This window comes from Lates calcarifer, linkage group LG14 (assembly GCF_001640805.2).
Source record: "Lates calcarifer isolate ASB-BC8 linkage group LG14, TLL_Latcal_v3, whole genome shotgun sequence".
NCBI classification, from domain to species: domain Eukaryota; kingdom Metazoa; phylum Chordata; class Actinopteri; family Centropomidae; genus Lates; species Lates calcarifer.
In genome coordinates, this window is record NC_066846.1 from 13,804,846 (window position 1) to 13,819,210 (window position 14,365).

Below are 14,365 nucleotides of genomic sequence, written 5' to 3' on the forward strand. Positions count from 1 at the left end.
AGGATATTGGATAAATTGGTGTTTATTAAGACATGAATAGAATAGAATATAAAAATAAACATTTTGGTATAAAAAGATTTAATGATGATGGGGTTAATTTATATATAGTACTAGAACTTTGAATGGTTTGGCTGAACAAATACTATGGAACATCGAAACTTCACCTGCCATTGTAATCGACGTCCAAATCACTATTCGAATACTGTTTTTATTATATGCATTACCATAAAGATCCCATTTAGCCCATATAGTAGTTTTGTCACGTTAACTGCACCATGTGACAGGTTTCCAAGTTACAAGTCAAACATCGGAATAACTTCGAAATTTAAGATGATTCCCAAGAAGTCAAGTGCCAGATATACCAGCGGAAAGTGGTACATCTGGTACTTGGCACTCCAACCAGCGCTCGACCTCAACAGGTCAAAAGTTCAACCATTCAAGAGTTAGATTTATTTAGAAGCCTCAGAAATGTTTGGGTTTAGGACAACCATAGTCTGTCCAAAGGGCCTTTTTGCTGTTCAAGTAGCTTTTCCAAAAAATGTATCCAACAACAGTTTATTCACATGTCATCAGCAGGTTCATGTGTTGACGTGTGTTTAATATAACAGGTTATTTTCTCCATGTGTTTTGAAGAACAGCATGAGAAAACTCACACTTTCTCTCTCCCATATTCACACACTGTACATATCCACAGGGGGAGTTTCCTGTTGTGCTGAGGGGGAGGAGTGAGGAGGAAGAGGAGGAGGAGTGGAAAGTGGGAGGAGAGGAGGGAAGGAATGTCGGAGCTGAGGCATTGTGTTCAGTTGTTGTACGACCAGAGAGAGAGAGAGAGAGGAGGGAGGGATGAGTGACTCTGCTGGGAAGTAGAAACCCTCTCAGAAGGAGGTGTGACTCGTTTACTCAGCCGTCGACGGAGGAGCAGCTCCCTCATGTGTGGATGGAAACTGCTGACCTGAACTGATCGATCACAGCAGAACTTCACCTTAAAAACTGATTAATTGACTGGAGGACTTATGGACTGGATATAAGTTTGGTGAACTGATTGGAAGACTGATTTGAAGATCTGACAGCTGATTGGTTGGAGGGTTGTTGCTGAACTGATTTCAAGCCTGATAAGAAGTCTGAGCAAGCCACTTGACGACCAGCTGATCAGTTTTTCACATGGTTAACTGATCTGAAGCCTGACTGGGAAGTTATTTGATTGCCTAATTGACCGATTTGACACTTGATTGATTGGGTCTGATTGAAGGTTTAAAATCCTGATCAACTGATTGGAAGTCTATCAGCTCTGACACCTGACTTGAAACCTGATTGAAGCCCAGTTGACTGATCGATTGGAAGCTGTTTTGTTGACTTCAGAATGAGTGCAGCAGGGGATGTGGTGTGTGAGGGCTGGCTGCGAAAATCACCACCAGAGAAAAAGCTACGGCGTTATGTGAGTACTTTGCTTTTCTTATGGTTTTTAGCAAAATTTCAAGAGTGTGTTTCGACTCGTTGTGTGTTTGTGCCTTGCTCAAAGAGTCTAGGACAAGGCCACAGACTGTTCATGGAAACTCCACCTGTGTAGTTTTTAATTAAGATTGGAGATTAGCTCTTGGTTTCATCACTGTTTACACACATGGGTAATTTCCTAAAGTTACAGAGTCATAATCATAAACCAACAAAACATCCTGCAGAGTACAGCTGCCTGCTTCTGCGACTGGACAGAAAGTCGTCTTATGTTATAATTTTGGTTTGGTCAAGTAGTAGCACTAGTTTAATATTGTTGTCTTTAACAAAATGAAAGCACAAGAAGTGAAATCAGCCAAGCTGTAGTAAAACCGACAAATATACTTTCAGTTGTTTACAAAGAGAGAGTAGTTAGAAATCAGATTTTATGGAGGGCATAAAAAGGCAAAATCCATTTTATTCAGGAACAGTTCAAACCAGCACGAGGTTGTTTGTCCAACGGCAGCACAGCTCACTTTCCAGTAAAGAAGCAGCTTAGGCAGTTACACACACACACACACACACACACACACACATGCTGCATATCTGGCATGCCTTGCCAGTGAGTTGAGCTAATCACATCTCTCCTCTCCATATTTTCCCTTAATCTGTCATTTTTTTCTCTTTTTCTATCTCTGTCCCTTTCTTTTTCATTCATGTACTTTGCACTTCCTCTTCTGCCAAATACTTTCCTTTCTCAGAGGGGCTGTATTTGCACGAGGAAAGTGTGGGAGGTGGAATAAATAGGACAGAAAAAGAAGGCTTGCCTTGGGGTTTTACTGCCTTGCTCAAAGGCAGAATGATGGTGTTCAGATCCAAAAGAGAACATTTTTATAAGAAGAGAGTGAGTTCTCTCTCTGCTAAAATTGACAGGAAACAAATGAAATAATTCAAACTTTCCAGCGAGGTTTATCTGTTTTAATTATAAAGACTCCACTACCCACAATCCCTGTCATCTGCAATCGCAAATGAAGCCATGAGTCCTCAGCAGGTGGGAGCGAGAAAAGATGAAGAAGACACTTGTAAGAAGAAAAGAAGAAGAGGTGCTCCAAACGAAGAGGCCATTGTTCAGAGTGTGTATACATTCAGTCATGATGGTATACACAACCCAGTGTGTACACACACACACGGTCTGGCCAGCTGTGTGTCTACTGTCAACACACACACACTCACATGGAGAGCCTTATAATAATGGCAGCAGCAGAAGGCTGAGTGTGTGTTCATGTGCTCGTGTTAAGTAGTGGGCCAAAGTTCGTGGAGTGTACCTCATCATACACTCCCTGCTCTGTCAAAAAGTATGTGTGTGTGTATGTGTGTGTGTGTGTGTGTGTGTGCGTGCGCCCTGAGTTATGTAATAAACTAATCGTTCTCAGCTGGGCCTGGTTGGAGGAGGGGGCCTCCCTGAAGATTTAGAAGGTTTGGAAACACACACACACACATGTACTGGAACAGAACCAGGGAGGATGATGAGGTAAATTCTGCAACATTCATCACAACAACAAACGTCACACACACATGAGGTCGAATACAGTTTAAGGAAAGCTGGATCTGTCAAGGTAATACCAGGACTGGACTGAATGAATTCAGCCCGATTGTTACACGATGTCGTCATGGCCGACAAATTTCCAGTGTCGGGCCTGAATGTGAATGTTGGGAGTGACAGGCGTCAAAGTTTGACTTAATCGTAGAACGGCGAGAAACTGGACGAAAAGCAAGTTAACAAGTCTGATTTTTTTTTGTATTTCCCTGTATAGTGTGACATCTCCAAGACGCTGACCAGTAAGATGACTGAGTGTTCTCTTAGGGTTATATCGCCACCTGTTGGTTTGGCATGCTCTTGACCTTCTTGCCCAATGATGCGCAAGGATGTTGACGATGACTGGACAGGGTCAAACTTATGGTGTTGCTATTCTACTCAGCTAGATGCATCAATAATTCATAGCGCTATGATTGGCCAATCTTACATGGCGACCATCATAAAAGACAAAAAAATTGTGTAGTCTGTTCAGGACCTCAAGGAGAGCCTCCTGTGAAGATGCAAAAATATTCTTTCATTGAATGGGTCGTAGACGTAGGTTTACTTTAAGTGGTTACAAGCCTAAAAGGTTGGGAACCACTTGTTCTTGACAAACTGTTTGTTTACAGCCTTAATGACTGTCCTGAGTTTGTTATAATGATGCTGCTGTGTGTCCAGATCTCAGCAGTTATCTTGATGATAGGCCAACACAGTTGACTGATATGTTGGCCAAAAAAGACCAGAGAATAAACCATAACTTTGAGTGCCATTGGAGAACTATTTTGATGCTTTTCAGGGAGTTTTAAGTAGGTGATAATACACAACAAGGTGTGAAAATAAGGGAGGACGTGATGTTCATTTCACCTGCAAAGATATTTAATATCAGGGCCTTGCAGTTCCTTGACAGTGTCTGCACAGAGTTCAGTGTGAAGGGAGACGGAGGAATAACAGATGAGTAAATAAGGAACTGAATGGCGGGTAAATTGTTTTTCAGGTCTGGTGTTAATTTTGGTTTGGAGGCAGGATGGAGGAAGTGTTATTTTAGATCCATTGTGCCCTCTTCCTGCCGGGGTCAGAGGTCAAAGGAGGAAACAAAATGAAAGAAGAGAAGAAATAAGAGAGGGTAGATGGAGTTTTGATTAAGTCCTTCAGGAAAAGACATTATCATTATTACTTTTTAATTGCTGATTTTTGGGCAACATGATGTGGCTAGTAAGGATAATATTACTCTGAGCAGGTGGAAGTATAAGGTGAAACTTTACTTTGAGGACACTAGCAGCCGCAGCTGAAAGGATGCAGTTCCTATCTTGACCACTAGATGCTTACATATAAAAAAATTAAACATACTTGCGTAACAAGGGAAATGCCAATCTGTGTGTATTATAACAGTAATTCTGTTTAAGCGCAAAAAATGATGGGCAAACTATCAGACTTGACTTCTTTCTGTGCTTGTCTTGGTGTAGTAAAAAATACAAATGAGGCTTAAAGAGCGGTTTGAGGAGCATGCTGTATTGATTTTAAGGTTGTTGCTGCTTGCTTGTTCCAGCTGTATCTTGTACTGATGGCGCTGTGTGCATTTATTGTGTATCTTTGCATCACCTTGACGTCTAGTTACGTTTCTAGGGAGGTGCACGTCAGGCTAAGTATCTATGCCGTAGCTACGTCGAGTCAACGCGTAAGAATAAACCAGACTGATACAACTGTAAAGTGGCTAACTGAATTATTAAATATTATACTAAATATGGCCGACATGACTTGACACTTGTTTATTAATGATGTCAGCCAGGTAGTTTCTAGTATCTCTAAAACACAGATAAATAAAGTCATACCTACATTTACAGGACGTAAAGTAGGTTGAAGTTTAATGTGTTTTTTGGGTTCCTAAAGCTTTCTCCAGTTCATGATGTTTCAGAGATGACTAAATAATTCACCCCTTAAGTTTTAAAAATGCAGTCACTAGGTTTAAACTAACCGGCCACAGTTAGGACGAACTTAGGACATTAAATGCACAGCTAGTGGTGGATTTAGAAAAAGCTGGTAGTCCTTCTTTTATTAGAAGGCATAGAAAAGTGTTTTCATACTAGTTTCAGGCACCCTGCTGCTTTTATTTGTCCAGCAGCCCGAGGACGACTGATCATCAAACGGAGCGAGGGGGACAGAGAATAAACACACACATCCACTGCCATCTCTTACCGGCATTTCCTGTTCAGCTACTTCCTCTTCCTGTCTGTGTTTGGAGAGCAAGCGTGGGGGGGCAGTTGGGGTGGGGGTGTAGGGGTATTTAATTGCTTTGTACTTTGATCATAAAAACACACACACACACACACACACAGAGGCTTGGGAGTTTGGAGTCACGTTGGTTTTGTTGAGAAACACCATTAAACAGGGATCGGAAGAGATGGATTTGGTTTGTTGTTGGACTGGTGGAAACTCACTGGCAGACACACACACACACACACACACACACACACACACACTTCTCTCCAGTGTTTCCAGTAACTCTTGCTCGCCAGTCTCACCGATCTCTTCTCAGATAGTTAACTCTCTTCCTCCTTTAAGCAGATAAACAATGAGATAATCATGTGGACAGTGTGTGTGTGTGTGTGTGTGTGTGCTGTTATTAAATTAAAGTCCTTCTTCAGGCTCTGCTTCACACCTTTACATAATCATGACGTGTCTTTTGCACACACTACCTACACACAAACAATAACCCCACACACACACATACACATGGAGGCAGTGAGTCATGTCTGAAATACAAGGTGTCATTGCGTTGATCGCTCATGGGAGCTGGACCCTACCCATAATGCTCAGCGCATGATGGCATCAAACATTTAGCAACATACTGAGCTGGTGTGTGATGTTTAGTTAACATTCATGTGCACTGGGGCGTTAAACCTCAGACATGGGAGAGAGATACCAGCACTGTTTCGAAAGAATGAGAGAGAATGAAAACATCATCTAAACTGACCTTTAATCAATAACCTATATTCACTCTGCAGGGAGGCAGGAAGTCTAAAGGTCTGACAGTGGCTCCTAGAGACTGAATGTTCTTGAAAATCCATGTACTCGGATCTAAGAGCTCCATCTTTAGTGGGTCTAAACTGTAGTTTGTTGTGATGATGGCACATGAGGAAATCACGAGGATTCATCCTCTGGGGAGCCTGAATATGTTTGATCATTTCATGTATTAGGAAGTGTTCTCAAAAGCAATGTTTCAGACAGAACCAACAACACAGGGAACCTTCCTTTTGTCAGTTGGGCCACCTTAGCAGTATTTCCTGGAGCATGGGTTAGTCGGCTTTTTGAATTGTGTTCTGATACTTGATTTACATTAACTGTCTCTCTGTGTGTCTTTCTTCAGGCATGGAAGAGGCGTTGGTTCGTGCTGCGCAGCGGTCGGCTCAGCGGAGAACCGGACGTCCTGCAGTACTACAAGAACCAACAGTCCCGTCGGCCAATCAGGACCATCAACCTGAACCTGTGTGAACAGGTAAACAGACAGACACCATATTGAATGGTGTTATTTTGTTTTTTAAAGGTGCTATATGTACGTTTTTGCTATCGCTACCTAGCCAATGTTAGCATTAGCAGCTGTTTACTGCAGACTGGATGGTTCTGATTTCAGCATCTTTGTGTTTTTATAGGTGTTTGTACTTTGTTTTTACACATTTTGTATCATATGTCTATTTTCAATACATTCAAGCAGAAACATGTTACACTCGCTGAAGCTTGTACATGTGAGAGTTCAAAAATGCTCCAACAGTCCTTTTGACCACGTGCACCCTCTCCTCCTCCAGGTGGACGCCGGCCTGTCGTTCACTAAGAAGGAGCTGGAGAGCAGCTTCGTTTTCGACCTGAGGACGGAGGAGAGGACCTGGTACCTGGTGGCCGAGTCTGAGGAGGACATGAACCGTTGGGTGTCCTCCATCTGCCTGCTCTGTGGCTTCAACCCGACTGACGACGGTACAACATAGATAGATAGATAGATAGATAGATAGATAGATTCATTGCACCTTTCTTGTTTTGCATTTAAAATGGATAGATGTGTGTGTGTGTGTGGGTTGTGGTTGAGTCAGTGTGAAAACTAGTGGGAGGAGAGAGAACATGCCGAAAGAAATATGGACAAAAATGTCTTCAGGCCTGTGTGTGTGTGTGTGTGTGTGTGTCCGTGACTCAGATGTGTGTATGTTAAATGTTTTAAAATATCATAAAATATGGTATTATGTATAACAGCTTTGCTTTGTACAGTCACTTGAACTTCATGTTGTTTTTGAAACGAAGACTTTACTGGTAGTTTACTGTGTTTTCAGTTTTGTAACTCATATTTCGGTAACCTCTTTTTATTATTCGACAGTGACTCATGATGCGGACACAGGATTATATTGATTAGCCTTCATTTAGAGCTGTAATGAAGACCAAAAGTCGAATGTGAAGACACAGTTCTAGAAGTTCACGTCAATGATAAACTTTTAGCATCATGCATCTTTTAAACACACTGTTGAATTCACACCTCTTAGAAAGTTTTAACAAGAAACGGTCTTTACGGGCTTTGTAAAGGTAGAATATGTGGCAGAGTTATCGTCAACTGTTAAGGTGTACCTAATAAAGTGTCCAGTCTGTGTATATCATCGTTGGATTTGATGCAACCGAACCAGACATATCATTTAAAGCCCTGCAGACACTGGATCAGTTTCTCAGACATACATATTCTTACATAACCTTTCAACCTTTGTTACAGTTCCAGACAGACCTCCAGTCTCTGGCCCATCCTCCGTCACCGCGATGACCCCAACCAGCAGCAACGCCACCCCCACCACCACCACCTCGATAGCAGTGTCGGTCCCGCCCCCCTATGACCCGGTGAATGTGCGACACCTGGAGCCCGATGGCAACGCCGAGGAAGACTACCTGTGGTTATCACACTGCCAGAGTCACATCAGGTGAAGACACTCACTCTCAACACAAGGTCCTTTAAAACTTAATACAAAAATACACGAATGTCGAAAAGTAAACTCAGACTAAAGAGCTGAAGCAGCTGAAGGTAAATCAACTCAGACTCAACAGTCGGAGTTACAGGTTCAGACGTGTTGAATCTGAGGAAGGGTATTAAAGGTTTATCTTAGCCTGGATCACACCCACGCTTTTCTAAAAGGGTTGATGGCAGAGTTCATCACAAAAACACAGTAAAGCCTGTATTCCCCTCGAGTGCAACAGATTTTTATTTGTCCGGACAGTTTCAGTTTTGATTTGCTGAAACTCATCTGGAGCTTATTTGAGTCATAATAGAGTTACTCACAGAAATCTACAAACTGTCAATGAGAGCTGTTTCCATAGAGGTTGTAGTTTGCCTTTTCTTCTAATTTTGGTGGACTGTCCCTTTAAAGCTATTTATTGTGGTATCTCTCTGTCTCCAGACCTCCTTTAGGTTCCTCCACCTCTCTTGAAACCGACTACAATGACAACCTCTACCCCCCTCCTTCTGCCACCTCCTCCTCCTCGTCCTCTTCCTCCTCTCCCTCCCTCTTTCCAAACGGCCTCCCGCCTCCCTCCTCCTCCTCCGGCTTTAGGACGGTTCCCTGGACCGTCGCTTCGATGACAGGTCCTCTCAGCCAGTCTCTTGATGCCAGCATGACCTCTGACCTCCATAAACGAGCGGGGAGACCTCGCTGTCACCCTTCTCCTCACCCCAGGAAACACTCCCTGGATTTCCACCTGCGCCCTGTGGCGATACCTCTTGGTGATGATACACATTGCAACGTGCCCCCAAGTTCACACTCATACACCACCAGCGGTTACCAGATCCCCCGCCCGGCATCCACCCCACAAACACGACCCCCGCGCCGCCCGTCCTCTACTCCCAGCGTGGACTCTCTAACCCAGTCAGAGCTCCACGCCTCCACCCCGACTCCTCCTCCACGCCCACCGAAGCCCCCGTCAATTGCATCCCAGGGAGAGGGCTCCGCTGTGGGAACGGGACCTGCCACGCTCCCCCGGTCCTCCTCAGAGTCAGAGAGGAGGGATGGATGTGTGGAAGGAGGAGGTGGAGGTCTGCTGAGGAGTAACACCGTCACGATACCAGGACGCACACAGACAGGTGAGAAGTTTTGTCTTGCACATAATTCTTGTGTCATTAGAGCCCAGTATTTACTTATCTTATACTTTGTTTGTCTACATCAACTCCAGAGGAGGATATCGATCCCTTCAGTTGCTAAACTCTCCACTTTGTTCACCAGCTGGTTGCTAATGTTGCCTGTCTGCAGCTTGAGTCTGGGCAGGTAGCATGCAGTGGGTTTATCAGAGTTTTGGCAGCAGAGTTTTAAACCTGGCACCTCAGAGCAGACCTGAGAGCACTGCAGTTATAAAGAGGCTTTACTGTGCAGAGGTAGCAGTGCTGATGGATTATATCCTTACAGCTGAAACTATTTGTGCTTGTTTGTACCACAGTTTGATTGGCATTAGTTTAATTACTAAGGCGAGAACTTTGCCCCACAACAACACAAAGAGTTTTGTCACTGACGTCTCTTTTTCCAGCCTGGTTGGTTGAAATGTACATTGTCCAAAAACAGACAATTCCCCAGTGTACTTCCCTGTTGGAGACACAGCTGTTTAAGAGTGTGCAGCACAGGACAACAGTGTCTCACGTGCCCAGGCTTGATGCTTTGTGTGCAAATTTTTCCTTCCCCATTGAATGTCCCTTCTGTCAATCTACAGTCAGATCTAGTCAGGCTCTGTTTCCACACTGAATGAAATGTGTATGTAAGATAGACACAGCAGTTTTTTATCAGTCTGTCAACACAAGTCTGAAAGCTGCACAAATGTTCTGTCTTGTAATAGTGGATAATACACAGCAGATGTGAGTCCTTTTCCATGCAGAATTATGTAACATTTAAAGGAGCAGTCAGGGAAATTCACTCACTCCTCTGAGAGATAGGCTGGCTCCTTGATCAGTTGGTGTGTTTTTATTATTGTGTGGTACTTTTACTTATGTTAAGGATCTGAATAATTCCTCCACAACCGAAAAATAACACAATAACACAAACTAACTAAGCAATCGAGGAGGTGGTATTCCAGCAACTCTTCTGTCCTCTGCTCTGTAAAATTACTGTTTTATCCTTTAAGAGCCCCAGGTGTTTCACTGTATATATTAATATAGACTAATAATGTTATTCTCTGTACTCTGTGTTTCAGGTTATGAGTCTTCTCACATCCCTCGATCGATGTCTGACAGAGCGAGCATGTTTGATTTCAGCGACAGCTTCAACAGTTACTTTGTAGGTTGAAAAGTGTAAAATCTCAAGAATAAAATACAACAGAGAATTTCTGTTCTTTCAGCCCTTATTTCACAAACCATACCAAATTGTGGAAAAGTCGACTTCTGTAAAAAGTATCTCTGTCTCTCTCTCTCTCAGTTTAATAAAGGCATGGTACCTCTGGGTAGTGTTTGCTCTGAAGATGATGATGTGGATGAAAACTACGTTCCCATGAGCGCTGCCACCACTGAGCCCCCTGTTGCACCAAGGTTAGTCAGAGGATACACAATATGATAAGACTGGACCTTTAAAACTGTAAGACTTCTCTTTATTGAAATGTAGGGACATTTATTGTTGGCAACATTCACTGTTTTTAATTGTACTATGACTTTAAATTCAATAGTCCTGGCTACAGATTGCAGCTGATGTGTCCTATTCATTTTGTCATCGTCATATTTATGCTCCTCTGACCACAGAAAGAAGGATTTTCATTTAAATGACGCAACCTGGTTAATTTAAGCGTAAAACGTCCCTGGGTGGGCTCGAACCACCAACCTTTCGGTTAACAGCCGAACGCGCTAACCGATTGCGCCACAGAGACAACTTTGTATGAGTGTGGAGGGGGCGTGGCCTCAATTTTAAATCCCCACCCACCCATATATTTCCATTACTTACAGTTACTTCATGTATGAAATAGCAGTTGCCACCATGACCTATATCATTTCAGTAAATCAGTCACTTTCATGCGCAAATGTCAATTTGTCTCTGTGACCACATCTGCTGCCAGTTTAAAGGCAGAACAACAATGCCCCCCTTTTATACAAAATGGAAAGGAAGTTTTTCTCCCTGCTTCTATAACCCCCTTTTTAATCAAAGTGACGCTACCTGGTAATATGAGCACAAAACGTCCCTGGGTGGGCTCGAACCACCAACCTTTCGGTTAACAGCCGAACGCGCTAACCGATTGCGCCACAGAGACAACTTTAGCACTATGTGGAGGGGGCGTGACCTTGACTTTAAATCCCCGCCCACCTGTTAACTATTTATTGTACGGCAGAGCTTTTGATCGTAGAATTTAAAATTACAGTTTATTTGTGAGTAGTTATTTTGTTATTTGTGACATCACCTGGTTATTACAGCATAAAACGTCCCTGGGTGGCCTCGAACCACCAACCTTTCAGTTAACAGCCGAACGCGCTAACCGATTGCGCCACAGAGACGACTTTCACACAATGTAGAGGGGGCGTGGCCTTGATTTTAAATCCCCACCCACCTGTATATTTCTACTACTTACTGTTACTTCAAAATTACGGGCTGTACGTACCAGTCAATTAGTAAATGGATTCTAAACCAACTAAACTGGTTTATTGTAAACTAAACCAGTTTAGTTGTGAGTAGACATTGTAACTGATCAGAGACCAGTTTTTTTGTTATTTGTGACGTCACAACACAGCGCAGTTGTAAGTAGGCATTGTAGCTCTTCTAGTCCTTCCCTCTGAATATGGAGTGTAGATTAATTAAATTAATTAAAAACACAAAACGTCCCTGGGTGGGCTCGAACCACCAACCTTTCAGTTAACAGCCGAATGCGCTAACCGATTGCGCCACAGAGACATGTTTGTATGAGTGTGGAGGGGGCGTGGCCTCAATTTTAAATCCCCACCCACCCATATATTTCCATTACTTACAGTTACTTCATGTATGAAATAGCAGTTGCCACCATGGCCTATATCATTTCAGTAAATCAGTCCCTTTCATGCACAGATGTCAATTTGTCTCTGTGACCACATCTGCTGCCAGTTTAAAGCCAGAACAGCAATGCCCCCCTTTTATACAAAATGGAAAGGGAGTTTTTCTCCCTGCTTCTATAACCCCCTTTTTTAATCAAAGTGACGTTACCTGGTGATATAAGCACAAAACGTCCCTGGGTGGGCTCAAACCACCAACCTTTCAGTTAACAGCTGAACACGCTAACCAATTGCGCCACAGAGACAAGTTTCTTTGTGCTTATTGATCCATAGGCTCCCCTTAAATGATTGTGGAGCCCTCTCAGATTCAGCTAGACTCACCTAAACAAGCAACCCCTCTAGGGATCCCTAGACTTTCCTTAGACTTATTTTGAAAACCTTAAATCAGGACACCTACATTTCTAATACTGTCTTCTCTTCCAGGGTGCCTCCACTTCCTCCCACTGACCCCTCTGTCCAACTCCAAGATGGAAACTATGTCCCCATGACACCCCTCACCCCTTCCCTTTCTACTCACCCCACCACTGCCACAGGAGACCTGGCGTCTCTGGGGAGGCAAGTCCCCCCACCTGCCCACATGGGCTTCCGTAGCTCTCCCCTGACTCCTGTTATTCCCCTTACCCCGCCACTTCAAAGGAATACCATGAATGCTGTTGGTGGAACAGAAGTCGAAGCCATGCCACCTCCGATCCACCGCAACCTGAAACCACAACGAAGAGGTAAGTATGAACGTTTCAGGAACAACTGAAATAGCAGTTGCCACCATGACTTACATCATTTCAGTAAATCAGTCCCTTCTATGCACAGATGTCAATTTGTCTCTGTAACCACATCTGCTGGCAGTTTAAAGGCAGAACAACAATGCCCCCCAGTTCCATATTTGTAACTTTTATACAAAATGACAATGTGAAATATTCATTTGGTTGGTTCAAAACGTCCCTGGGTGGGCTCGAACCACCAACCTTTCGGTTAACAGCCGAACGCGCTAACCGATTGCGCCACAGAGACTCTTTTGTATGAGTGTGGAGGGGGCGTGGCCTTGATTTTAAATCCCCACCCACCTGTATATTTCTACTACTTACTGTTACTTCAAAATTACGGGCTGTACGCACCAGTCAATTAGTAAATTGATTCTAAGCCAAAACTGGGTGGGCTCGAACCACCAACCTTTCAGTTAACAGCCGAACGCGCTAACCGATTGCACCACAGAGACACGTTTGGTGTGTTGTGGAGGGGATGTGGCTTCGATCTTCAATCCCCACCCATTTACGTTTGCTATTTCTACTACCACTTATTCCCTGTAGAATTCAGGCTGGTAAATAATAATGTTTCTGTCCACCCTCCAATTTCATTTTAAGTGACTCGCTCATCATTTGCGTGTTAGTTATATGCTTCCTAAATTAAATTCTTTAATTATTATTTGCTCCTCAGCCTCTTCATTTAGATGATGTAACATGGTTAAGCACAAAACGTCCCTGGGTGGGCTCGAACCACCAACCTTTCGGTTAACAGCCGAACGCGCTAACCGATTGCGCCACAGAGACAACTCTGGTGTTGTAAAGATGGGGCGTGGCCTGGATCATGAATCCCCACCCACCTGTATTTGTTCTCTATACTACTTACTGTATTTTCTCCAGAATTGAGAATCACACATTACATGACAATTACATTACATTTAATAGAATTATCACTTTACAAAGAGATTGTTGTCAATTAAAATGTAACATATGAATGTTAATGTTGAAAATTGCCATTGATTTATTTGCTGTAGTGGCATAACATGTTTGATGTTCTCTTCTTTGTGATGCTGTGTACCACTGCAGGGATTTGTGCCACTCAGCCTGTTGAGAGAAGCGATGGACAGGCTTCTGGAGAGCCAACACATAAAACGCGAGGTACTGATACTACCTGAACTGAGGGAAAACACAAGACACAACAGTATCACCTTTTAAACAGATTAGATTCCTGACGTTGGTAATAGAAGTTTGTCAATGTAATCTTCCAGAGCTTTCAAAATATTTTACTTTCTTAATCAGAAGGAAGTGACTGAGTTTCAACTGAGCAAACCTAAGGAAACCACCAGAAAAAGCAAATAAATAGACCTTGAGTCAAGACTGTTGTGCCACATATTACCTTTAGTTTGATAGGAATAATGTGCAGATCTGTCCTAGGAATTACGTTCATGTGTTTTTCATCCATTGCCAATGCTCAGGCTCAGGAAGTAATGTACCCTTTATGTATCACCAAGGCCAGTAAGTGCATGGAGGTTGGAGCGGTAGATGATTATGTAGCAAGGAAGACTTTGCAAGAGACTTCTGTTTGTGTCCCATTATAGACAAACTATCTACTTTAAACTAGCT

General features: G+C 43.1%; 1 protein-coding gene and 4 non-coding genes across 5 annotated transcripts in view; 1 reads left to right on the top strand and 4 right to left on the bottom strand.

Annotated features, from left to right (window-relative positions):
• Positions 1–829: 829 nt before the first annotated feature.
• LOC108873688 (GRB2-associated-binding protein 1) overlaps positions 830–14,365 on the top strand; it is a 23,278-nt gene continuing 9,742 nt past the window's right edge. The window contains exons 1-9 of the mRNA XM_018661993.2: positions 830–1,435; positions 6,369–6,497; positions 6,805–6,970; positions 7,746–7,947; positions 8,422–9,101; positions 10,196–10,278; positions 10,417–10,526; positions 12,429–12,724; positions 13,829–13,900. Coding sequence (XP_018517509.1) covers positions 1,361–1,435; positions 6,369–6,497; positions 6,805–6,970; positions 7,746–7,947; positions 8,422–9,101; positions 10,196–10,278; positions 10,417–10,526; positions 12,429–12,724; positions 13,829–13,900 — 1,813 coding nt within the window. The 5' untranslated portion in view covers positions 830–1,360. The remainder of the gene's footprint in view (positions 1,436–6,368; positions 6,498–6,804; positions 6,971–7,745; positions 7,948–8,421; positions 9,102–10,195; positions 10,279–10,416; positions 10,527–12,428; positions 12,725–13,828; positions 13,901–14,365) is intronic.
• On the bottom strand, positions 10,785–10,858 carry trnan-guu (transfer RNA asparagine (anticodon GUU)). The gene has a single exon. It is a non-coding gene; the product is annotated as a tRNA-Asn (tRNA).
• trnan-guu (transfer RNA asparagine (anticodon GUU)) lies at positions 11,163–11,236 on the bottom strand. Its single transcript has one exon. It is a non-coding gene; the product is annotated as a tRNA-Asn (tRNA).
• Positions 12,940–13,013, bottom strand: trnan-guu (transfer RNA asparagine (anticodon GUU)). Its single transcript has one exon. It is a non-coding gene; the product is annotated as a tRNA-Asn (tRNA).
• On the bottom strand, positions 13,476–13,549 carry trnan-guu (transfer RNA asparagine (anticodon GUU)). Its single transcript has one exon. It is a non-coding gene; the product is annotated as a tRNA-Asn (tRNA).